The sequence below is a fragment of the Ciconia boyciana genome, chromosome 2 (assembly GCF_034638445.1).
Source record: "Ciconia boyciana chromosome 2, ASM3463844v1, whole genome shotgun sequence".
Taxonomy (NCBI): domain Eukaryota; kingdom Metazoa; phylum Chordata; class Aves; order Ciconiiformes; family Ciconiidae; genus Ciconia; species Ciconia boyciana.
Window position 1 is genome coordinate 53,118,142 of NC_132935.1, and position 25,010 is coordinate 53,143,151.

The 25,010-nt window shown below is 40.1% G+C and overlaps 1 protein-coding gene across 3 annotated transcripts; it reads right to left on the minus strand.

Annotated features, from left to right (window-relative positions):
• Positions 1-2,104: 2,104 nt before the first annotated feature.
• On the minus strand, positions 2,105-24,579 carry THOC1 (THO complex subunit 1). 3 transcript variants are annotated; one of them, XM_072852662.1, is made up of 21 exons: positions 24,421-24,579; positions 23,361-23,434; positions 23,195-23,255; positions 22,340-22,406; positions 21,145-21,263; positions 19,790-19,838; positions 19,179-19,274; positions 18,810-18,892; positions 18,288-18,361; positions 17,556-17,664; positions 16,212-16,343; positions 14,858-14,958; positions 13,391-13,457; positions 13,170-13,220; positions 12,435-12,505; positions 11,026-11,121; positions 10,038-10,103; positions 6,504-6,587; positions 6,132-6,279; positions 4,598-4,676; positions 2,105-2,580 (listed from the first exon to the last, which is right to left on the minus strand). In XM_072852662.1, exons 1-21 carry the CDS (start codon positions 24,511-24,513, stop codon positions 2,285-2,287), a joined length of 2,016 nt encoding a protein of 671 aa, XP_072708763.1. In that variant the 5' UTR covers positions 24,514-24,579; the 3' UTR covers positions 2,105-2,284. The 3 variants fall into 3 exon arrangements, with proteins under 3 accessions (XP_072708763.1, XP_072708764.1, XP_072708765.1); XM_072852663.1 differs by lacking the exon at positions 10,038-10,103; XM_072852664.1 differs by lacking the exon at positions 4,598-4,676 and having other exon boundaries at positions 2,404-2,580.
• Positions 24,580-25,010: the final 431 nt, after the last annotated feature.

A 25,010-nucleotide genomic window follows, 5' to 3' on the forward strand; every position in this document is an offset into this window, starting at 1 on the left:
AGGGCCTGTGCCTGGTTGCTGCTTTGTGGAACTATGTCCTCCCAGTTGTGGTCCTGTGGTCAATGTTTCCTCTCTTGAAGCTGCTGTTGGCAGTTGAAAAGAGCCTTCTGCTCTGAAGAACTGCATGACCCTACCCACCTGTGAAATTATGAAATAATTACTCTTATTACTGGTCACAGCCCAATAGGTATGAAAAAAGCTTAACTATTTTTCCTTCCCAGAAAGTGTTCTGCACCATTTTTTTGCTGCTCTTGCTTTTTCCTCAGTTTGAGATGTGTGCATTTATCACATGGGACAAGATACACTGAATAAACAGTTGGGACACTGAGAACACTGTAGGAGAAGCAGCAGTTACCACTGGGTCTAAGCCTGCCATCTCTGTTGCTAGTGGAGGGCTTTCTAGGTCTGTGAAACCCCACCCTTTAGGGCTGGGGGCTTGCATCAGTGATTGATAAGGATCCTTGCAGTCAGGGTCTCTCCCCAGATGAGTAATTTCAAGCCTGTTCAAGGGCCAGAGCAGTGCTGGCACATTTTGATGAGGTCATACTTGTCAGATGATGCAGAAAAAAAAATCAGGACTCCTCCATGCACAAAGTGACACAAGACAGCTCTGCTGCTTTGAAAGGGATCAAAGCTAAATTGCAGGGACAGCTCAGTGCTGAAGTCTTCTTGCCTCAAACACGAGCAGTGAGATTATGGTTCATGCCTGAAGCATCAAGAATACAACTCACTGGACACTGCTTCCTTCAGTCACCTTCCCTTGTGGCCAGCTTTCCCAGCATCGAGGTGGCAGGTAGGCTGCATTCACTTCACTTTAGCTGCAGAACAGGGTTCTCGCTTTCCCCTGTGTTTCCCCCAGAAACCGCAAACACTAATCCATGGTGTAAGTAAGTGCGTGCTCCGACTCCTCCATGGGAGGCTGCATTTCCAAGAGCAGCAATGCTCCCTCTCCTCAGAAGAGCCATTGGTCATCCCCACCCCCTTCAGTTCACAATATGCTCAAGTCCCTTAATCAATTGAAATGGTTACATCTTGTACCTTCTACCAAATTGTATCTATCTGCAGCAGGAGGGAAGACTTGGGCTGTATTCTTTCCACCAGCTGTCCCATATATCAGCCCATACCGACCTTCACTGAAGCACCCAATAATCAAATTCCTAATGCAGTTAAATCCAAAGCAGGGGAGCAGGCCCAAAGCTCTCATCAACAGCTCTGCAGGCAGGAAACCCCCTCCACACTGGCAGCTAACCACCCTGGAAATTCACAGGTACAATTTCATAACTGAAACAATACTCTGCAGAGAAAAAGTTCTGTGATACATAGTTTCCTAAACACTCAGCAATTACATTTTACTGAGTGACAAATTCTACAAGAAATAGCCACAAGTTGCAGCTAGCTACACCACCACAAAAGTGTCTTGCCTTTTGAGGGGGGAAAAAAAAATTCAGCTACATGCAACAGCTTGTACCCATCACTAGACAGCCATATCCTTAACAGGAAACCAATTGTCACTTCAGTGAACTGGGACAAAAAAATTACCTTGTTTATTATGACTCAGGGCTGTTCCTACATAGCCAAACATCTGCAGCAACTGAAGTTAGTAATTACTAATAAAAAGAAGCATAGAAACCCCCCTGATTACTGACTGTCAAGGTACAGAGAGAACCAGTTCTTCAGCAGGAGAGCAGACTGACCACAGCACCCCTTAGAGGACCCTGGTTCTTCACTGAAAATTAATGCTATGGCTTGGACCTCCATCACAACCCTATTGTTTTCTCAGTCAAATCACTCACAAACAGGTACATTTTGATGGTCTACAGCTCCCCACCACCCCAGCAAATGACAACTTAGAAGTCCTTCACACCTACCCGTGCTCTGAGAAACTACACAGAGGCAGCTACAGAGACTATTGACCGCTCTGTCCAAAAGGAGCAACCCAAGCTCTGCGGATGCCAAGCGCTCCTACTGCAGTCTGCACAGGAAGCTGCCTTCACTCTCCATCATCCCTTTTACCTTTCCACCATCCAAGATGAAGCTTCCCATTTCTGGATCAGAATGACTAATCCTTTTCTCAGAAAGTCTGGACAACAGAACAGTATTATTAAAAAGTTTTACCGTTTATTGAACATAAAATACCTATCAAAAATATCTGTTACCTAGCCACAGCAGTAACAATTAACACAACAAGCAAAACAGTCACAATTAAGAACAATGACAACAACAGACAGAACAGTCCCAATTAACCCCCCCACCCCCCAAACGACGAGTTAGCATCTAAAGCAAGTTAGCTGCTGCTTTCAGTGTCATTAGTTAGGCTTTCCGCGAGGTCACTTAACCCAGCTTTGTTCAGCGCAGTAATCAGATTCTCAGGGGTTGCATGTGCACCCTCCTGATCCTGCCAGGCAACCAGCAGCTGCTTAGCTCTCATCTTCATGTCCTCGCTGTCTGACTCAATCTGCCGAATATCAGAATCCTTCATTTCCAAGTAGGGGGCCAAGGCTTTCCACTGCTCCCCAAGCCTGTTAGCAAATGACTCGATTTGTTCACCCGTCATGGCTTTGTCCCGTTGTACCTCTGGACCTGGGGAAAAAAGAATCACAGTGAGACACAGGGCATGTCACCTGAGACTGCCTATGAATCTTCCCTGATCTGCCCCATTTTAAACCTATGTATTTACTAACAGACTGACTTACACATTTCCTTTAGGTGTGAAGACCTACTCAAGGGCTCTGAGAACAGATGGATTTTTACAGATATATTACCTGGGTTTCAAGAGGAATGCCCCTTATTGCCCATGATAATAGAAAACAAGATTTTTTTTTTATCTCCTGTTTGATTGAGAGAACTGCTAAAGCCTGAAGTACATCAGAACTGCCTCCTCCAAATGAAAACAAGGATTTTGACAGGTAGCCTGCAATTTCCAATACATGAGTCAACTATAATATTAAAATACAGAGTGATCTTTAACATTTAGTTGTCTTTCAGACTTATTTTAGTCACTTTACACAGCATTAATCCAGGTAAAAAATAGTTTGCTTCCCTTTTACCAAGTTACTGAAGACTCATGTTCCTATTAGCAGCAGGACTGTGAATAGGATAGTAACTCAATATCTAGTCAGTACTCCAAGGAATTTTCTGTTATTCTGGCATCAAGGTAAAAATGCTGAGAAGCAGAATGCTGCAGTAATTACACAGGTGGGTTTGCAGTTTTATAGCTTATCATGGTCTACAATCTATAGCTTACCACCTATGTTTACTTCACAGTTTTAAAGAAGACACCCCCAAGACTGAATTACTTATGCACAGAAATTAATAATATTCTTAATTTTTAATAAGTATCTCACCCTCATGCCACCTGAAGAGTCACCTGGCATGGAGCGGAAGCTTCAACTCTCTCCAGTGCATATCAGTCACACTCATTTATCTGAACTAAACCCACTACATCGAGGGGAAAGAATCGAAGATCACGAACAACAAAACAACAAAAGCACTCAGATCACTTCCATTATTTCTAAGCACAACGGCGTATAGCGGACCACAGCTCTCCCCTCTTTGCTTTAAGGCAAGATCTAATGAAAGATGTAAATTCAACACAGTGAAGCACCGAAGGCTGTTTTGGGCAGCGTTAAGCTGAAGAGGAGAGAACTTCTCCACTACTGGCAAGGAGACTGGGAAAGGTCAGGTGCTGGAAGGAAAAGGGCAACAGAAGAGATTCACAGAGGCCCACAGAAGGCTTTCCACTAACAGAAAAATCTTTGAACAAAATCATGAAGTTCACAGGTAACCAGCAGTAGCCAATGTGCAAGTTCTGTACCCTGCATACCCCATCTGCCCATGCTGGATCCAAGAGCATACAGAAATACAACACTCAAGGGAGAAGGTGCTGCGAGATGAAGGCGTGAATGAGGATGGAAGAAGGCAGATTCACAGACACAGGAGACAGGGAAGGACACGTAGCAGCATGGCATACCAGGGTTACAGGTAAGAGACAAAAATGGAAGGACTGGTTCATGGAAAGGAACAAGAGATGACATTTGTCAGGGAGGTTGCTCTTCTCACAGAGAAGCTTTCGTCTTTAAGATATTTTAAAGGAAAAGGAAGTAGAGATCTGAGACTTGGAATATATCAATTTCTGAAAGTCCCATAACTACCCACTCCAGCAGGGGCTAGAGGGACACACTTACCCCTGGCAATTAAAGGGCAGAAAGAACAGGAAAAGTGGGGCGAGGAACACTTGGGTAGGTTTTTACACAGCAACGCTGGCATTTTAGCTATAAACACCTACTAACACTGTGAACATACACTACACAGAAAAGGTTGAAGAGGCTTCTAATGAAAGCGCTAATCCAACTTCAACAAGTTGGACGCTTTCAGCACTGCAGGCCAGGAGACTGCGAGGTTACTACTGGTGCCCCGTGTAGAAACTGCACCTTTTGGCTGCACAAAAGGCTGCGCTTTTTGGTACAAATGTGGGTTCAAGTTGGAAACACTAGGGTAACCAGGACTGGTGACCCTCAGTGGAAACTATGATAACACACAGGTTCTACAATACACCTCAAGAGAGAAACTGAAAAGACTGAGAACATGCAAATCTTACTTTCATTGTTTTCTTTTAATAAAGCATCATTATCTTCCTCATCTTCATCTTCGCCTGTTTTTATTTCTTCAGAAGGAGGCTACAATGAGAGAACTAAACATCACTGGATGAATTTTGTGTTTCAAGAGAAATTTTACAGCTCTGTGATGGTCCCTGGAATGTGTGTTAGAATGGAAAATCGGACATGATCCCATATGAGAATTAAAAATCCCCCACAGCCTCTTGTATCCAAAACACCAGTAACAAGTGTTCTAATAAAACACAGTATTAACTAAAAAAGCCTAACAATGAAAGCATCCACTGACTTCACAGGATTCTCTCCCATTCCTTTCACAGTAACTACAACTAAGCATTACATACATAGCTGTAATACTTTAACACACAAAAACAAACCCAAACCAAAACCAACTTTCTAAGACTACACTACTGATGAATATTTTTATAAAAAATTATTCCTCAAAGTTTTCTGTACTTTCAAGCTTCTCTGTACACTAAAGGTGGCAAACAAATAAGCAAACAAACTTTTCACTCTCCGATTTAGCTATTGATCAGCCAAGATGAACAAAAGGCCGCTTCTTTTCCTGCATTTCAATCACAGGCCTTATCTACGCATTTCTTTCTTGCCATAACATTTGGTACATGACAGTAGTACCATCTGGAATACTGCATACAGTGACACCTTCATATAGTAAACAGCTTTCCCCTCCCAGTATTTTTTCTAAAATTGCTATTAGCATCTAGTTAACTCTGATGGCTGAACAAACAAGAAAAGCTATATATTACAATCCAACCTTTACACCTCAGTGGTTTCACATTACAGACAAGGAAGGTCTCAAATACGGCGCAACAAATTGCTGGGTTGTGTACTAACTCAAAGGTTTTGAAAATGCTCCCTTCCCCAACTGTTAGTCCCTCTTATCCTTGTGTATAAAGTGAGCTGGAAGACCCCTCCCTGGCCTCAAATTTGTACTGTTGAACATGCAAAGGGTTAATGCCTTAGATTTAGAGCTCCACAAGGTCTGTTTTTCATTCCATATTTTAAAAGTCAGGGGGCTGACAGAAGAGCTCTGGTAAGTCTTGCTGTAAAGCTCTGGTAACACTTCAGCTGCATACCCTGCCCCTTTACTGGGGGCTGCCATCCCAGTAGCCACAGCTGCTGATATTCATGAGCCCTAACACCAACTTACACCTTCAAAAAGTGGTTTGCACTGCAACACAGAACCCAAATAGCTGGGTACAAATATATTCTTGCCTACCAATGCAGCAGAAAAACTTGGGATTGCCACAGTTGTTTGTTCACAGAATACAAGGCAGAGCTCAGTAGTTACTTGGTTAGTCAATGTTATTCACAGTTTAGTGTTACCGGGATCTTCATCCATTAGACCAATTTTACTTGCAATTTTTACTTTACAAGCTTTTTTTTTTGCTGTGTTTTTTTTGCCCCCTCCCTCCCCATGTACCCAATGGACTGCAGAGAGACAAGCAGGAAGTCAAATGAAATCAGCATTTATTATTATAGGATAATATTACTTACAGGCAGCTCCTTGGCTAATTTGATTACCATGTTTTCTAGATATTCAGGTAAACTCTTGAATTGTTGGTTTGTTGGCTGGAAGAAGTGGGGACTTCTGCGAGCTAGAAGTCTCAATGCTCTCCAGCCATAGTTTGAATTGTTCACAGCCCTATAATAAAACACAAGTTTGGTTGGTAACAGCCTGTGATCTATAAAAGCACAGAAAAAAAATCAGAGTAATTTCCTAATTAAGATAATTCTGTCCAAACTTGTAAGTTTTTGGTACATTACTGGAGTCTGGCACAGATATTAGTAATACAGAGACCAGCCTGTTTTCTTTAACAATCCAAACATGAAAGAGATCAAAATAAAGTGAAACACAGATTGACATACTTATACTTATTTTCAACCATGTTTTCAGGATCTGCTTGTTCAATAGCTTCTTCAAAAAACTCCTCCAACGTTGGCATGTATTCCCTAAAAAAATAAAATAAGGGGCTTAATACTCCTCACAATCTACTCTAAAATAGCTGTCTTTCAGTTCCTTCATACACATCAAGCATATCCACAGAAGAAAATAATCCCAAAGAACAACCTACTAAAATGTAACAATTGCAAATAAGCAAAGAATGTTTGATACATGTTGCTATAAAATTATTTACTGCATAACCACTGAAGCATACCAGTAGTCACTAGCGCTGCCTATTATACATATTTAAACCTTCTGCCATACCAAAAGGTGACATGAACATCTGTCAATAGCATTAAATGAAAAAGAACTATGGGACATAAGACAAGAATTCAGGCAATAAGGAAATGAGACTTTCATAAAAATACCCGCAACAAGTGACTGGCTGTGTTAGAAACATGCTACCTATTGCACAGCTCGCAAGCGCTTGGGAGTCTAAAATGGTTGTTAGTTTTGTGCAATTTGACAGGACAGGATAAGTAAATGTGGCCTCTTTACCCCCCCCACCCTCCCCATTTCAGTTTCATCTGCTACCAGAGAAAGCTAGACTGTTATTACTCCCCAGTTTCAATTATTTATGATCATTAATTTTAGAGGGGGAAAAATATTAGGCAGCTTAATGTTGTACTTAATGATGCCATCTTAGCAGCTCCCCGACTTGCTCAAAGACATTCATTTCACCCCCCATGGGGATCCTGTGCCTTTTGCTGAAGTTGCTTCAGTTAAAGTACATTCAATATAGGTCTAAGTCTCCAGGCGTCAGGAGAAATTGATTTATTTGAAGCAGACTGAAAAGCATCTGAACTCCTGCACTCAGAAAGATGTGATCAGTGGCATGAAGTCCAGCTGGAGGTCTGTCACCAGCATATGCCAGGGCTCAGTACTGGGCCCAGTACTATTTAGCACCTTCATTACTGACCTACTGATGACAGGACAGAGTGCCCCCTCAGCAAGTTTGCAGGCAATGTACAACTGGGAGGAGTGGTTAATAGACTAGAGGGTTGTGCTGCCATTCAGAGGGACCTCAACAGACCAGAGGAACTGGCTGACAGGAACCTCATTAAGTTCAGGAAAGGGAAATGCTAAGTCCTGCCCCTGGGGAGGAACAAACCCAGGCATGAGTACGTGCTGGGGATTGACTGGCTGGAGAACAGCTTTGCAGAAAAGGTCTTGGTGGAGAACACCACAAACATGAGCCAGCAATGCACCCTTCTGGTAAAGAAGGCCAGCGGCATCCTGGGCTGCATTAGGAAGAGGGTTGCCAACAGGTCAAGGGAAATTATCCTTCCCTCCTTCTATTCAGCACTGGCAAGATGATACATCTGGAGCGCTGGGTCCAGTTCTGGGCTCCCCAGCACAAGAGACACGGGTCCATGCAAAAGGCTGTGCATGGACAGGAGCATCTGACGTCCAAGCAGAGGCTGAAGGAGCTAGGACTGTTTACGCTGGAGAAGAGAAGGCTCAGGGGCAGTAAATACCTGATGGGTGCAGTAAGGAAAAGTCAGACTCGATGCTACTCAGTGAAAGTACAAGCAGCAGCTGGCACAAATTGAAATACTGGAAATTCAACTTAAGCATCAGAAAAAACCCACACTTTTCTGTGAGGGTGGTCAAACACTGGAACAGGTTGCCCAGGAAGGCTGTGGAGCTTCCACTCTGAGACACATTCAAAACCCCACTGGAGAAGGTCCTAGGCAACTGGCTCTAGTTGACACTGCTCTGAGCAAGGGGATGGACCATGTGATCTCTAGAAGTCCCTCCCAACCTCAGCTCTTGTGTGATTTAAAAGACAATATTGTGGTTCATTGGGGACTTATTAAAAAGGCAATGGATGTTTCTGTTCTTAGAACAGCTAGTGGTTGCTTCTGAAAGGTATTCAAACCAGTACATAAGGAACCATGACCTAAAAAAAAAACCCAACAGAAATATTCACAATGATCAGGATACTTTGCTGCTTTGAACACTATAAGCAAGAAATACAGATTACTTAAGAGCTGTAGGTTACTGTGAGCCAAGATTACCAGTGGTGCAAAGCAAGCTCATAATGATCTGTATTTCTCCTACCTAGTGTTTGACAGAGACACATCTGCTTCTACAAGGGAACCTAGTGATCAGTCATGGGGGCAAGTGTACTGGGCTATAAATTCACTTTAGTTTTTTTTTGAAAAAAAAAAACAACACATTTTGCTCAGGAAAGCAGTGCCCCATGCATGTTTAAGCATAGTATTATCACTGACTACTGGAACCAAGGCCAGCATCTTGAAAACCCATCTGATCTGAATCCTGCTATATTTGGCACTATGCAAAAACTTAAAAAACAGATTTTATCCCAGGAATAGCTATCTAAAAAGATGACAGGTAAGGAAGTATTACCCCATTTGAATGAAGACATAAGGAATCAAAGCAAAAAGTTAGTCACTTGACCATGTTCAGTCACAAAGTCTATAATAAAACTTGTAACTGAATCCAGATGCCCCGGGATCTTCTTTCCGTTTACCGTGGCACGCATTTGCTTGGTTTATCTCCATTTGTTTAGTTTCGGATTTTTTTTTTTTTAATTTAAATAAGCTGCAGCACAATACAGTCGTGCACAGGGAATCAAAAGCTTTAGTTCCAAACACAACTCCACCTTTAGTCTGCCCTTGGCCTAGTAAAGGCAAGTATCCTGTCCGAGGCCTTCCTGCACATCCCAGCCTGACAAGAAAGGAAGGCGCTCCTCTGCTGAGCTCTCAACCTCTGGAAAAGCAATTCCTCCACTCAGGACATCTACACAGCTAGCACCTCTCCCCAGGCATCCAGCCTTTGCAGCCACTACTAGCAAAGTTCTCTTTGGGAACTGCCCCATTCCTTTTCCAAGTTTTCAGACTAGGTACCACATCTGCACAAAAGGGGATTACGCTATCTTTAACAAATAGAAAGTTATGCAGTAAAGTACATTTCAGTATTTCCTACAATTGTGCAAGCAGAAGCAGAAGGATAACCAATAATTGTATTTTTCTACATCTGCAACATTAGTAGATCCGGTATGCACCAAAACAATGCCTGCTAGCCAATTTCCTCTTATCTAGTATTGTTCAAAGCACATGCCTGCTTGAAAATCATAGCCAAATAGCATGCTAACTTCATTAGAGCCAGAACTGGCAATCTTCCTCTATTATATAAGGTACTTAATTATACAGTCACGCTCTACAAAATGGGAATTTCCATCTGGTTTTTAGCTTAGATTTTACTTTACTAAGCAATGAAAATTACTGACAGCACAAACACTAGTGAAAAAACACTGTAAGGACATTTTAAGATACATACAACCAACTTCTCTGAAAACACACAGGGAAGTGGCGTACCATACAAGATCACCTTATATACTTTCCTTATGCTGATTTTGTAATAACTGTAATTGTGTGCAATTACAGTTCTGAAAGTTAGCTTTAGACAACAACGCACCATCTTTTACCTACCTACTCTCAGATTTACAAGCTTCCATGTTATCAGGACATAAATTCCAAAGGCGGGTCAGTTCCTCACTGAAAAGCGAAGCGTAAACACATATCAAACTCCACATTCATCATTCTATCATTCACCTCCATCATTCACCAAAGACAGACACACGAAACAACATTACAGAAATTCTTACCCCAGAGCCTTTATTATAAAGTATACCATACAAACTTTGTGATACATACATTTACCAGAATTACCAGAAGTGACAGAAATCTTATCTGATGTTGCAAATTAGGACAATTATGTATTAAATTTCTATTATAATCTCTTGCTGATCTATTGTCAGAAACAGTAACAAACTCTCTTTCCAAACTAGTTAAGGTCAGGCTATTCTGTTTTGAGAAGTGACATAATTTATCACTTTGTTTTTCAGAAGGGACATTTTACTAAACACTCAGTACAAGGTCTTGAAGCTCAAGACAAAGTCAAAATTTCCACATCTAGGTTAGGTAAACTGTTACAAAGAAAAGACTATCATTTGTCCTAATGAAGGAAGTGAAAAAATGCAGCACTTAGTATCATGCAAAATATGGCACTTTTATTGGAGAGGACATATCAAGAAGAATTCTTTGCTCGAGGGATAAAATACCAGTGGGTGTTATTTTAAAACGCATGGCATAGACGCATTTTAAGCAAAACCATAAAGACAACAAAAGTATAAAAACTGATCCAACAAGTACAAACCACTTATTTTCAGCCTGTAACTTATAGACTATTTAAAAAGGATCTACAAGAGATGACTATAAGGAAAGGAAGCATACTGCAAGTTTTAAAAGAACTGACATATCCCTTGGCTGTTCTTTCCTAGTAGTTCCAAAGTGAGGAAGTTTGAAAATTACTGGCTAGAAAAAACAGTCAGTGGCAAAAAAAGCCCCCACAAAAAAACCCCAAACCAACTAGCCAACCAAAACCCAGACACCTTGTAACAAAAAAAATCCAACATACTTCCCCATAAGGATTTTCTTGTTTGGTCCTTTTCCTAAGAAGTCCTCTGGAGCTGGCCTCTTTCTCACAGGCCTCATTGGCTTAGAATCAGGAGGTCTAAAGAAAAAAGCTCTTTAGTATCAAACCAGTAATATTTAGAGAACAAAATTAAGCTATTTCACTTCAGCTGGTGCCGAGTTAAATCATAATGAAAGTATTCAGAAGGACTGGGATTCTAGGAGTGGAAGGAGGGAGGGTGGAAGAGGAAAGAGAAGGTAAAGCAAGGATAAGGAAGAGGATTTGCCAGACACCAAAATTAGTTCACTCACAAATTTAAAGGTCTATCAGAGTCCCGATATAGAAAAAGAAGCAAATCACATTTATGCCAGCAGCACATACTAAGTATGATCTACCCTGCTGCTGGGATCATCTGTTCTATGATTGCAAGTTCTCTTATCCCAGGTGCACCTGATTTAATGGGATCAGAGAATGGAGATCCCAGACCACTGAGGTTAGGGTAAGACCTACCCAAGCTGAAACTCTGGCTGAGATCTAAAGGAGACAGAACATTTATAAAAGTCAAGTTTCATAATTTTACCCCTCCCCCCACCGCAATAGTAATTTCTCTTTTCTCACAGCCCCCCTCCCTTTTTTGCAAACAGATGAAGTTCATTAAGAGGTGGCACCACCTGATCTGTCCATAAAAGGAAATCTGCAAAGAGATAATGACCCAGCTGCTCCTTACCACGAAGAGGCTACAGTTTGTCTGTAGAATAAATAAGGATGGAAGAGGAATGTTTGGTCACCACCTTAAGATAGTCAAGTAGACATATGGAGTCAAAGTTCAAGTTTTGCCACTAGTTAGTAACTAATTACACAGGAAACCTTTCAATGGCGAAAGCCACCTAAATGTAATTTCCTTTCAGGTAAGCGATCACCACCAAGTGGCAAATCTAATAAGGTACGTTAAGAGGAGAACTGTTACACAAAACTCCAGGTATGCTGCCCCACCAAAGCCATAACGCAAAAGGCTTCAGTAGAGGCAATCCAAAGAGGTATATGGAAAAGTCAGGCACTAACTTCTTCAACCTAGGGGTCTGCTGAAGGCAGGAGGGGAGACAACATGCTTCAGTCTCCTCCGTCACTGGATCTTTGGTATTAAGAGAACAAAACATTGCCATAAAACAGTGACGAATGCTCTCCTGAGACCCCGCACGTGCATAACCACCACTTCACTAACACAATGAAGCCTTAAGACTTTTGGCAGAAATCTAGGAGCCTTCTGCACACACACAGAAGGGACATTCAACTATACAAATCTCAAAGTTGTGTGAATCATTAACGCTCATATACATCGTGGGTACATATTCTGAAGTTGAACCACCATTTCAAAGAAGCAGCAGCAAGCTTCTACTTCATAATAGAGTTACCTTTCTTTCACAAAGCTTGGGCAGCCCTCATTTTTCCATGAGTTCCAGTTTTCTTCAGTATTTAATATATGCTGGAGAAACATAATATTGCACATTATTAGGGTCATAATCACCTTTGGAGTTGACCCCAAAGTTTTTAATTGAGCTATTAAAATTAAGGGGAAAACTTTGTCATAGTATATGTATTTCAGCCACTATTTTGAAGCTCATCAGTATAATCTTACACTATTTTTGAATAAACTAAACCAGCTGTCTATCTCCTCTCTTCAGTAATTGTGGGAAAGACTCTAGGGCTGCATCTATTTTCTTGTTTAGAGAAGGAGAAAAAGTAAAGGAAAAAAGGAAAGCAAGACGACAATTTTTTTTTATTTCACTTGCATCTTATTCCCATGTCTTTGGGCACAGCACTCCTTTCTACAGAGACTTTTTAAAAATTTTTATTATTTTTTTCCATAATCAATGTCTCCTGTATGTACACATGCACATATATGCACATTTCCATTTCTTCCCAGGAGAAGGAAGAAAAGCACATTAATGAAAACACGGGAAAAATATGACTACAAAATAAAAAGATGTTATAAGACCTTTTTTACTGAGATGAGATGAAAGTTCTCAGGTGTTACATCTATGTTCCAAAAGCTAGTTTAAACCAATACTGGTTTGGCTTTTGTTTTCATTTGTTTCTCCCCTGCCCCACCCCCCCGACATTGTTCAGACAGGCACAAAAGTACTTACCTCTACCATTTTCGAGAATCTTTCCCCATCTGGAGGATTTTCTGAAAGAAGCTATGATTGGGAAGGAGGAAAAAAGTTAACTTTTTGCATTACATTCGTAGCAGAATACGTAGAAAAAAACCCACAGAAAATGGTGGTTGCTGCTTCAAAGGTCATTGATACAATATTACATGATAAATATTTTTCCATGTAATTTTTATAGAAGTATCTAGTGTACCAACCTGGTAGACTGCTTTTGTAGTATCTTCAATCCAAAGAGACTGTTCATCTGTTAGAACATAGTTTGAACTGGAATTGAAAAAAACAGAAACAAAAAAACAACAAGAAAAGTGTAATTAAATCAGCTCACTTTTTTGAATTTGAAGAGTTTACTAGACATCAAAATAGTGCTGAGGACACATCATTTACACTACATACTTTGAGGGGTTTTAGAAGGGATCTGAAGAAAGTAGTTTGAATGTGCTCTGGACTGGTCCCACAGACTGACCACTTCTTAGTTTGGGGAGTTAATTAGATGTGCTTGTTGGAATATACTTTGCAGTTTAGCTTCATCCAATAGGAAGTCCATTTGCATGATTCAAGATCACACCTTGATACTGGACCCAAAGCACAGCAAGTGGGCACAATGAAGAGACTTACTTCAAAAAAACCCTCTCCTAACACCAGCTAAAGCACTACTGTAGACAAGCCACAGTAAAAGAAACAATCTACTGGGTGTATACAGAACACAGATCTTTAGTATCTCAAACAGTTCATTAAGAGAATTGATGTTTTAATGAATTGTCATTGAAATGACTACCACCTCTACAGACTGAACTGCAATTCAGGAGACCTGAATTCTACTACTCCTTCTCTGCCACCAGATTGCCTTGATAAATAATACTGAAAGATAATCTATAGAATGAGGATAATGATCCTAATCTAGTTTGCAACATTCTTTGAGATGTGTTTACAAAAAGCAGTATATTGCAGGTGAAAGATATGTTAATCATTATGTGCACGTGTGGTCAAGGGCACAGGAAATGAACAGAGAGGTAGGGGTTTTTTTCAGCATAACATTAGAGTACAGAGTAGGAAAAGATAGGGTTTTGTTCCGTCCCATTAACTTATAAAAGCAACAATCACCATTGTTATTTCTTGCTATTTTAGACAGAATTCTGTAGCACACCAAGAAAAAACAAATCAGCAACCAATGCCACATCGCAGAGTCAATATGAATTCAAAATGATGCCACATACAAGTAGCTTGCATTGGTCTAACTTGCTGCTGCCAAAGAGAGGGACTCCTTCCCTCTCATGGCTGGCACTCACCTTAAGAAAGCTTTAGTGGCCTCTATTTCTCCAAGACCATACTCGACTCAATTTGGCAGAAAGCTAACTCTGCAAAGATGAGCAGGTTGTTTTTTTGCTGGTTTAGTAAACTGCACAAATTTGAGTAAGTCTAATGAACACTAGAGCCACTGCAAGGGCAGGCAGAGAATCATGCAGAGAGGAGCAGAGAAAGGCAAGAATGAGACTGCTGCCTTCCTGCTGTAAAATAATTTCAGACACATCCTGTGTTTACCAATCCAAGGCTCTGCAAGCTTCACAAGAACCTTAGAACAAGTAGACAAACTCTTTTAAAATATTTTGGTTTATCTCCAAGTTCCTAGCTCCCCATCCCCAAAACACAAAATATTTCCACATTACCTTTTAAATTTGACCTGTCCCTTTAGATACTGAAATAGTATTAGGTACTGCAACAAGATGTGACGGCGAAAGTTACTGTCACTCAGCTGTAAATCCATCAGCTAAACAAACAAACAGAAAACAAAAAAAGAATTACACTTATTTTAAAGACAGTAAACATGCATAAGTGAAAAAATCCAACAAATGTTTTCAGATAAACTAGGTGGGGACTGTTTTTACCACAAGATGATGGTAAGTCATTACAGAACCTCTGTTCAGTATCACCTATCAGGACAGTGCTCCATAAAGGTACTAAGATTGGTAAACTGTCACCTAGCATAATTTAGGAAAGACAGTTATCAAAATTTCTAATGAAATCGATTTTTTAAAAGTATGAGGAACTGCTTGTAAAAGTAAACAGTGTATTCCTAGATTTTTGTTTAACTAGTTTTATACTGATAGATTTTACAACATTCACTTTGAAGCAAACAAGAATTTAGAAAAAACAAACATTCAAATTTTTCAGTAACTGAAGGACAGCTTGCTCCCTTTTCCTATGAACTACTGGCTATAACATAAGGGTTTGGTTACCACAGAAGGGTTCACACTCATCAACACTTGCACAGTGATACACTGCTTGGTTTCTATCTTATGTGCTGCAGCATGATAGATCGTACAAAGGAAACATTTGAAGAGTCTTTAAAGAAACAGACCTTTGACTACTGGGTGTTGATTAAGCAACTGGTTCTATATTTTCTATACTGTTATTTTAAAATTGACAATACACAGGTCACAGGAGTTTACCTACTCTTCTATCTCAGAAAGAGAAAACTCATGCTGCATTGAGACTTGTTTTCTGTCATCTGCTAATGCATGCATTTAAAAGTTAAAGTTACATATCATTCCAAAATGAAGACAATGATTTTAGGATTTAATTCAATAGAGTGCTGTATTTTTGAGTTAATATTAACAGAATAAAAAACTCTCAAGATCTTTTTAGAAGCAATTTTAGACAAGACCATCATGGTGCAGAAAATAGTTAACACATCATCAGCCAAGTTTTGAAAATGTAATTCTAAAGGCAATAAAAAAAAAGGAACAGATCTTTAAATATTTACTCTTTTAACTTCCTTTTCTAAATGTAACAAAACACATCAGCTTTACTGCAGACTCATACTCCAGAAACTCTCAAAAGTCCCTGAATCATCATCTAACAGAGGGAATCCACACAGTGTAATGGCAGACATTCAAAACCCAACTGGACATAACGTTGATCAAGCTGCTCTAGGAAGAGCTTTGAGCAGGGAGGTTGAACTAGAGGCAGGTTCCTTCCAACCTCAACTAGTCTGTGATTCTGAGAAAAGAAGTCACGTACCTTTTCACTAGTTAGGAACTTTGCAAAATATACATGTTCTCCTCCTGTTTTTAGTTCTTCCAACTTTTTTCGGGAAGCCTGAGTGTCATCCAATTTGTAACTTTTGAAAACAGCCAAAACTTCTTCGGAATACTAGAAAACAGAGTTATTTACCACATGAAAATAATACAACAACTTTGTAGTTAGAGAACTACACTAGACTTGGTGCCAAGCAAATAAAATCATTTGTAAACTTGCTATCAGCCAGTCAAAACAAGACCCATTTGCCACTCACATGTAGGGCTTCTCTGAACACCACAAATGACAGTGAAAGTGTAATCTATCATTTCAGAACATCATTTGGAGTATTTAAAATATGCTAAGAAAAACAATGTTAAGGGTTGTGAACAGTGCACAATTGTTTTGTTGTTTAGATGTTACGAAGAAAAGAGTTCCACATGATGATAGTGCTATATTCAAACTCAATTTAAGTTGTTCATAATATATACAAAGAAAGGTACATAACTCAGAGTTAAATTTGCAGTGCTGCTCTTAAAAATCAATTCAGAGCCTTAAAGCTGCAATGAAGAAAAACTCAAAAATTTCATCTGAAAGACTTAAGCCTGGCCTTTTCAGTTTCTCTGAACCATACGGGGGGGGGGGGGGGGGGGGGGCGGTTTTTTGGTTTTTTTTTTTTTGAAAGCTGAGAATGTAGACATCATTAACTAGATTTATATTAGAATGTCTGAGCAGATGTTACGTCTTATTACCAGAGCACAGAGAATGAAGCTTAGAAAACCAGTCTTCTTGCTATTAAGTAAACAGTGAGTGGCAAATCATGAAGAAACAGGTAGCTTAGCAGTAAATCCTCAACATTCATGCTAAGTTAAATTGAAACAGCTGGCTGAAGAGGACATTCAAGTCATTGCTTCTATGAAGAGATTTCTTTCATTAGAAACATATCAACTTTAGGATCCCACTGGAATCAATATGACTATTCAAAAGTAAGATCTAGGACTAGGTAGAACTATTTTTCTTCTTGAGGAAAAAAACCCCAAACCCACAATTTCTGCTTTTTGCAGCTGATGAGTCACAAAAAAGGTACTTCTGACATTGTTTCAACATATGAATTCTTTCTCTTAGTGACTTAGGCAAGTTTTATTAGGGGATTTACTGTACATCTTAATATACTGTTTATTGTCAAAGGCTCACTTTAGAAAACAGCAAAATGCATTTCCTCATGCACTATTATTTTTCAATGGCATTAGCGGTTGAACTGTTCTACGCTTATGCTGTCACTCTTCTACTTGTATAAATGGTTATTTTTACTTAAGCCAAATGCTTGAAAGCATGAACTCAGATTACCTTAAGAAAAGTTTTCCATGAGACCTTCTCATAGCACTGCACAGGATTTCTAAAATAATCTTGAAGTGACCAGAACTTTCTATACAGGTTATAATCTATTGGAATGGAACTGGGGGGGAAAAAAAAAAAATATTCAAATGGTTACAAAAATCCATACTGAGAGCGATATATTAAATTCAAGTCCACTCAGGAATGCTCAATCCCAGAAATTAATTTTGTAAGTGAAATAATAAGTCAATAGTGAGCTCTTAGAGAGAAATCTGTAATTCAGAATTTGTCCCTAAAAGAGTTTTCCATCCAGTCTACTGTTAGTTTCTTATCATAAAAGCAAAAATAGTGTAAAACTCTTAAGATCCCTTTTTCTTACTATCTGGGGAATGAAGAGGAACACAGCTTTTTCTCCTAAAAACCATACACAGCATGTACTCAGAATCCCTGAATACATTTTACCAGAACAAGTTTTGTCAAGATAATTGGGAAAATTGTGAAAAAGAGAGAGTAACAGTGGTTCTCAGCCAGGGTATGCAACTTTTTGAAATAATCCGTAGATTTCTTTCCTCTTCCAGGCATCTCCACTTAAACACATTAAGACACTGCTAGGTTGTATCCAGTCTTGAGAGGACAGGAGGTAAGCAGAATTCCAAGTACAACTTTTAAGGGTATTTCCCAAGCAGCTCTTTATTTTCACTTTATAAAATTTTGTTTCAACTTTTATAATTGTTATAAGCTCACCAACTTGTTGGTGCTTCATCATCTCCCATTTCACCTTCTTCTACATCCATTCCTTCTTCTCTCTCCTCGGTGTGCTAATAGGAAAAAATAATTAAAAACTTATACAAATACCACTATAGTTTACATACAGTTTTTATGATGTTCTTTATTTTAAACACTCTATTACACTTCAGATCAGAAAGCTTAAGCTAGTAATTCAAAAGACCTCTAAAGTATTAGTCCAGCAAAATGCGCAACAAATTCCTGGTTTGGGGAAAAACACACTTTTTTCCCCGGTTTGGGGAAAACTTAGTACAGTTAAGTGACAGTGCTCATCCCTCACAATCAACTTTTTTTCCCCTCAAAGTCTGCACAGTTTAATGTACCAGGTAACATGCCTATTTCCAGAATCAGCAGCTTGATCTGGAAGAGGGAAAACCAAATTACGAACATACAGTTCTGAACATTATGCACAGTAGTGCATATCCGTGCAAAGTCTTACATGTTTCCTGCAGAATGAGTGAAAAACAAAGGAATTTTCACCTTCTGTCCTAGAGTGCTCTCATGTTCATTGGTATTGAAAACAGTGACATTTTCCAGGTTAAACTGACTCTGCAAGTTAAGTCCTGTGAAAAACAAAGGGTCTTAGAAGTTGTGAAGTTCAAAAGTCTGTTCATTCAGTTGCTTATGAGATGCCAATATTAAATTCTCAGAAACAGCATTCAAAACTTGTGTTTGAAATCACAGCAAATTAAAGTCACTTACAATATCAAGGGTAGAGACAAGAACTAAGATACAAGTGCAAAGTGATTTTCTCCAACTGAATTTGGTCGGCAACCATCGTAAACTTAAGATTCAGCATATTTAGTCTTTGTTAGATGTTAAGTGTGATGAAATGCAAAAAAATCTCACCTGACTTTTCTGAAAGCGGAAATAACCTAGCCAAGAACAGCTGAATTCTTCCACAGAATACTGTGTTTTGTGACTTAGATAGTCTTCTTAGGAGGTCTAAATATTGTAAAAAGTAAAGAATATTAGTATTTATCCCTCTTTCAATTTCTCACACACTAGAATTTAAGACTTGCTAATTAGATGACCTACATAGCTATTGAAAGGAACCTAAGATTTGTAAATTTAACTGTTAGTAACTTCCTCAGATCAGCCATATTTTTTCCAGACACATTCTACCAATTCTCCTAACACCTTCAACAGCAATAAAAAATAAGTTCAAATCCTACTCAAACACAGCCTCTGATATGGGCCTTGCCATTGCTGAGGAATAAATAATTGTCAGGTGTTCTGCTATAACGACCTCCACTGATGAAGAGATTTCCCTGAGGTCAGAATGACTTTTACATTAATCAGCAAGACTCATGAATATCTGCTAGGATGAACGATCTGCCTTTTAACTTTATTACTTATTGAACACATCCGAATGTAAATCAAATTATTAAACTCACTTTCATTTGCAAGATGGGGAATTAAAGAACTCCCTACCACCCCCCTGAAAAACTACAACTCACCATTGCACATTCGTAGCAAGTAATTTTTCCCTGCAGAGTAAAATGTATTCTGAAATGGAGTAAAGGTATTTAGATCATTAAGAGAACACAACATCTTCTTGAGCAGAATTTAAATCAAATCACAAGCCCTGAGTAAGTATAAGTCATTCCTACTGTTAAGTCTATATTTCAGTTCTCCCTTAAATAAGAGGCAGGTTTCACAAAAAGGCAACATAAAACAAGCAGTCCCACAAATTCCAAGAAAGCATAAAACGCAACATTTAAATCCAGTCTCCATACAGAAAAAACACGTGACAATGAACTGTAACACATTTTTCTTGGAACACACTAATTTTTACACTCATTGCTTTTATTATTCCATGCATTATCTATACACAAACGCAAAGAGGAATACACAAAAGATTTAGAGCATTCATAGTACTAGTAATTTGGCAGCAGGAGAAAAATTGATAGGTACTTGAATTAACGATAAAGTACAGTTTATGAATATATCGGGGGGGTGGGGGGGGTGGGTGGATGGGACAACAATGTTATCTGAAACAGAATAGCCTGAATGAATGCCTATGGGAGGTAGTCCCAGTTAGGAAATCCAGATTAGGAAAACACAGAGAAACTGGAATGCTTTTCAGGTGTTACCTAAGAGTTGCTGACACTTGTGGTCCCCACAGTACTGCCAAAGAGCAAACCAAGGATAATGAGATCCAAGATTTCTTATGATCTTGGAATAAAAATGCAGGCAGCTTAGGACTACTGCCTGAGACCTTGAATTCCCTCTTTAATTAACAGAGCCTGCAGCACAAGAAGCTCAGCAGCCTGTTGCAGCAGCTCTTCTCCTGCTACAGCACCATAGTACAGGAAGAGCATAAAACCGTCACACGGGCCTCAAAACACCAGGTGGTCCTCAAGAGCAGAAACATTTTAGGCCAACATATTCACCATTGCTATAGTCCTGTAATGGAAAGCTCATTAAGGAAGTGACCAAGATGACTTATTTCCCTGAAAATTGTAGATCCCGGAATCTCCTGCAGCTCTGACAAAGAAGCCGAGTAGTAAGTCAAGAGAGAAGCTACTCACACAAATTGTGCATCAGAAGTTAAATTTGCGGTTTCTAAATGTGACAAACACTGTGTACTGTAGAGAAAGGAGTTAGAAATAGAACAATAAAAATTATGATTTCTTTTATTATTAATTGTCTGACCTCTGCTGCCCAGACATTTTTAAGCCTCAAAACAAAATGTGCTCATGCTACTACTATTTAAACACAGATACAAACACATTTAAAATCTTTTTGAAAAAATGGTTTAGGTAGACAGAAGCTTTGGCACAACTATATCACATTTTGGAAAAATACCTACCGATTTCCATGTAGCAACATTTTTCTCCACAAAAGTGAAAATTTTGTCACACTGATCCAAAGGCAGGCAATCCAGAACATCCCCCAGAAGCACAAAAGGAGTTGATGCAGTGCAGATAGCTATGAGGAACAGGGAATATTTTATTCAGCAAATTTGAACTGAAATGCAATAAAGGTGCGCGGGATTTGAGGGACATTATGTTAAAAAAAATAAAATAAAAAAGTTCTCCTGGGTTCCTACAAATACTAACAAAAAGCTTGGGCTAAAGCATGAACTCCCATTAAAGCTATTTCTATATGTACACATATGCAGATGAGCTTTACAAGAGCTTTGCACTAAGATAAAACAAATAATAAAGAATAACTATTCTAAAAACCTCAAAGCCTGAAACAATGTTGTATCTCTTTGCAGACTGCAAGTGAACTTTCAGACTTCTAAAACCAGTTAGTTACACTACACACACCCATGAAGTTTGAGAGTCTTTTCCTCAAGCAAAGTACCACTAAAGCAGTGCTCCAAATCTGTCTACCCATGCTCTGTAGTTTGGTAGTGTCTGCATTCCTCATAATCACAGGTCTTGTTATTCTACAAGTTCATAAAACACACATGTAGTTGAGCTATACTTACTAAAACAAACAAGTGTTTGATGTGTAATGTGAACAAATAAGCAAAGGGAAGAGCACGAAAGCCTCTTCAGAAGAGATTAGCACAATGATTTCTGACACAAAAGACAGTTACAGAAACAGATTCAAGTATCTAAAAAACAGCGTGTACTGACAGGTCAGTACTCGGATACAAGCACAGATATTCAGGAGAAGTTACTTCTGGCTCTGCCAGTGACAGAAAGAAACCTACAAGTCATTTAACCTCTCTGACTCAGTGCTCTTATCTCTGAAATTATGAAGGAAGACTTCTAAGCATTTTACAGTGATGAACAAAGGCAGAAAATGCTAACTATGTTGCAACCAAAACCATGTATTTTCCTCAATTATAAAAAAAAAAGATTCTAACATAAATATCGCACATATAACTGAATTCAATTATATTATACTTCTCTTGTGAAACAGACTTAATAACCACTAACTTAAGGACCACATACTATCAAAGCTAACTGCTGTAAATGACTCACAAAAAAAAAATCAAGATTTTAAATGGCCCCTAAAACTGCCAACAGATTTGAGAAAGAGACGCTCACCTTCTGTGACTCCATTAATAGCAAGAGAAATAATTGCCAGGAGATTTTCACATGGAGCTTTGTTTATCTAAACAAACAGAACAGTGTTAGACTTCTCTATTCTGACCTAAATATATTTAACAAAACTAAAATCCTTGTTTCCAAGTAGGCATATTTAAAACAAATATTGACATTCAACTTCCTAAAACTTCAAACAATCTATTAAATCAGACCTGTCAGTTAACCACAAAAAGTTTTTACTGAGTGAGCAACATTTCTTGACCACTTCTGGCCATTAAAGACCCTACAATACCTACTGTGTAGAGTGTCATTTACCTCTGAAAGTTAATATCCCACATTCAGCCTTCATTCAAGTAATACCAACAAAAACATTCTTTGATTCCTTTCATCATTCTTTTCAGTTGGCAGGTGGCTTTGTTACATGCTAGTAACAGATAACCCACTCCACCCCACCCTTAAAGTACAGTGGTAGAATAATGCATATTTGTGAACTAGAATTTTAAGACAGAGCAGACTTTCATAAGCATTACAAAGAACTGCTGGAAAAGGCTAAGCCAACACCTCTCACTATAGTGTGGTATCTGTAAAACACTGCCATTCTGTCCTAGCTATCAATCTCCTTTAATCATCCATATTCAATCTTAATTATATAACTTTTACATAATTCATGTTTTTAATAAACAATATTTCCTTATACTAAACTTGCTGTTAAATTAATAAGTTAACTTGCAAACAGAAATTGGAGCTTTATCAAGAGATATAGCAGTTAAAAGTACTTACTATTAGTACTTACTAACTACTTACTAAGCAGTTAAAAGTACTTACTACTAAACTGTAGCAGTTTAAAGTACTTACTATTTCTTCTTCTACAATAACTCTAAAAGCTTGATCCAAGGTACACTTCTTTTCATTTTCACTGCAAATGCAAACATTCCACATCAGTTAGTAACAACTATTAGGGACAAGATTACTAAAAGTTATGTGGATAGACACCTTTTAGAATCAAGCAGCATTTACTTACCTCCCAGGAATCTGGTTGAATGCATTCAACAATGGCTTGATACTTTTGTTATTCAGAGCCTCTCTGGCAGACGTCTACCAAAACATAAAGAAAGAAAAGTTACAAACCCAGTACGAAACCAGAAGGATCTCCTCCTTCCTCTACCAGACAGTGGACAGAAATACTAAGGAATCTATTTGCCACACACCATGTGTCAGTTTATGAAGAGAACTCTGTAACAAGAAGGGCAAATAACAAATGCCTAGCAAATTAGGCATGTGAGCTAGTAGAGCATCACACCTCAATCCTGGGCTAACAGTGTGGTAAAAATAGTATTTTTAAGTGAAACACAGAGGAATACGCTGTTGTGGCCAATGCTGCATGTACAACAGTTTCAAGTCCCACACACACAACTTCACCTGCCTCACAGGCAGGTTATGGTGGTTTGGGACATGACTCCTGCTAACAAGATGGTCTGAAAATTACTTTATTCTGTAACAAAATCAATCTAATGGAGCATGTGTCTTGTGCCTCAACCACTTCTGTGCAAACCCCATCCCCTTGTCCAACAAACTGGGCCGCAAATGGCGAGATCCAGAGGCCTGGGTGCACATCCAGCCTCAGCTGCTCTGGCAATGGAAAAACATCATTCAGCAAGCCGCAAAAGAGATAAGCTCAATAAGCTACGGGCGGTTTGCTGCGGGGGTTACGCCAGAATTTCGTTTTATTTTACACTGATTTTAGTTAACTAAACAGCAGATCCTGACCTCGGCGGGCTAGGCTGAGCCGGTACGGAGCCCTGTCCCCAAACTTATACCGCTTTATCTCAGCTGCGCTGAACGCTCGTTAAAGGAGAGTCTGGGCCCCTCCTCAGGGGGGGCCCCGGCCGGGCCTGCCGACCCAGGACCGGGCAGAGCCGGCGCGGCCCGGCCGCTCAGGCGGAAGGGGAGGGGGGCGGACAGCGCGGGAAGGCAGAGCCCTACACCGGCGCGCAGACGCAGTCTCCCTCCCGCCCGGTCCCCCTCCGAGCAGCAGCGAGGGAGGGGAGCCTCCACCCCCGCCCGGGCCCGGCCGAGCTCACCGTGAAGCGGAGCCGCGCCTCGGGCAGGCTGAAGAGCGGCGGCGACATCGCTCCAACTGAACGACGCTCCGCGACGCGCGCCGATGACGCCATACTCCTCGGAACAGCACTGCGTACATCCTGGAGACGCCCCGCCTCCTCTCCCGCCCCATGAGGGGCGGGGAGCGGGGCGGGGCGTAGCGGGCGGGGCGCGCCGCGCGCGGGCGCCGGTTGGTGGCGTCCGCTGCGGGCGGCTGTTCCTGGGCGGTGCCGGCGCCTTGCTCTCGCCTCCCGCCTGAGGCTGAGCGCATGCGCGGGAGGCGGCCGCGGGCACGGAAGGTGGCGGTGCTGCGCTGTGGTGAACGCGGGAGGGGGGAAGGAGCCAGCAGCCCCTCGCGATTGTCAGTAGGATCTCGTCAAAGTGAAAATGACTTTAAAAGGTGAACGTGTGGGGAGTGACAGATGTAGTGGTTGTTTCTTGTGATAGCCACCTCAGAGCCACGGTCTACCGTCATCTTCAAAGGATCACTGAAGGAAGCATAATTAGGAATTTTTATATCGTCGGTAAAATCACCTCAGCGCTAACAATTCACAGGTTGAACAACGTCCTA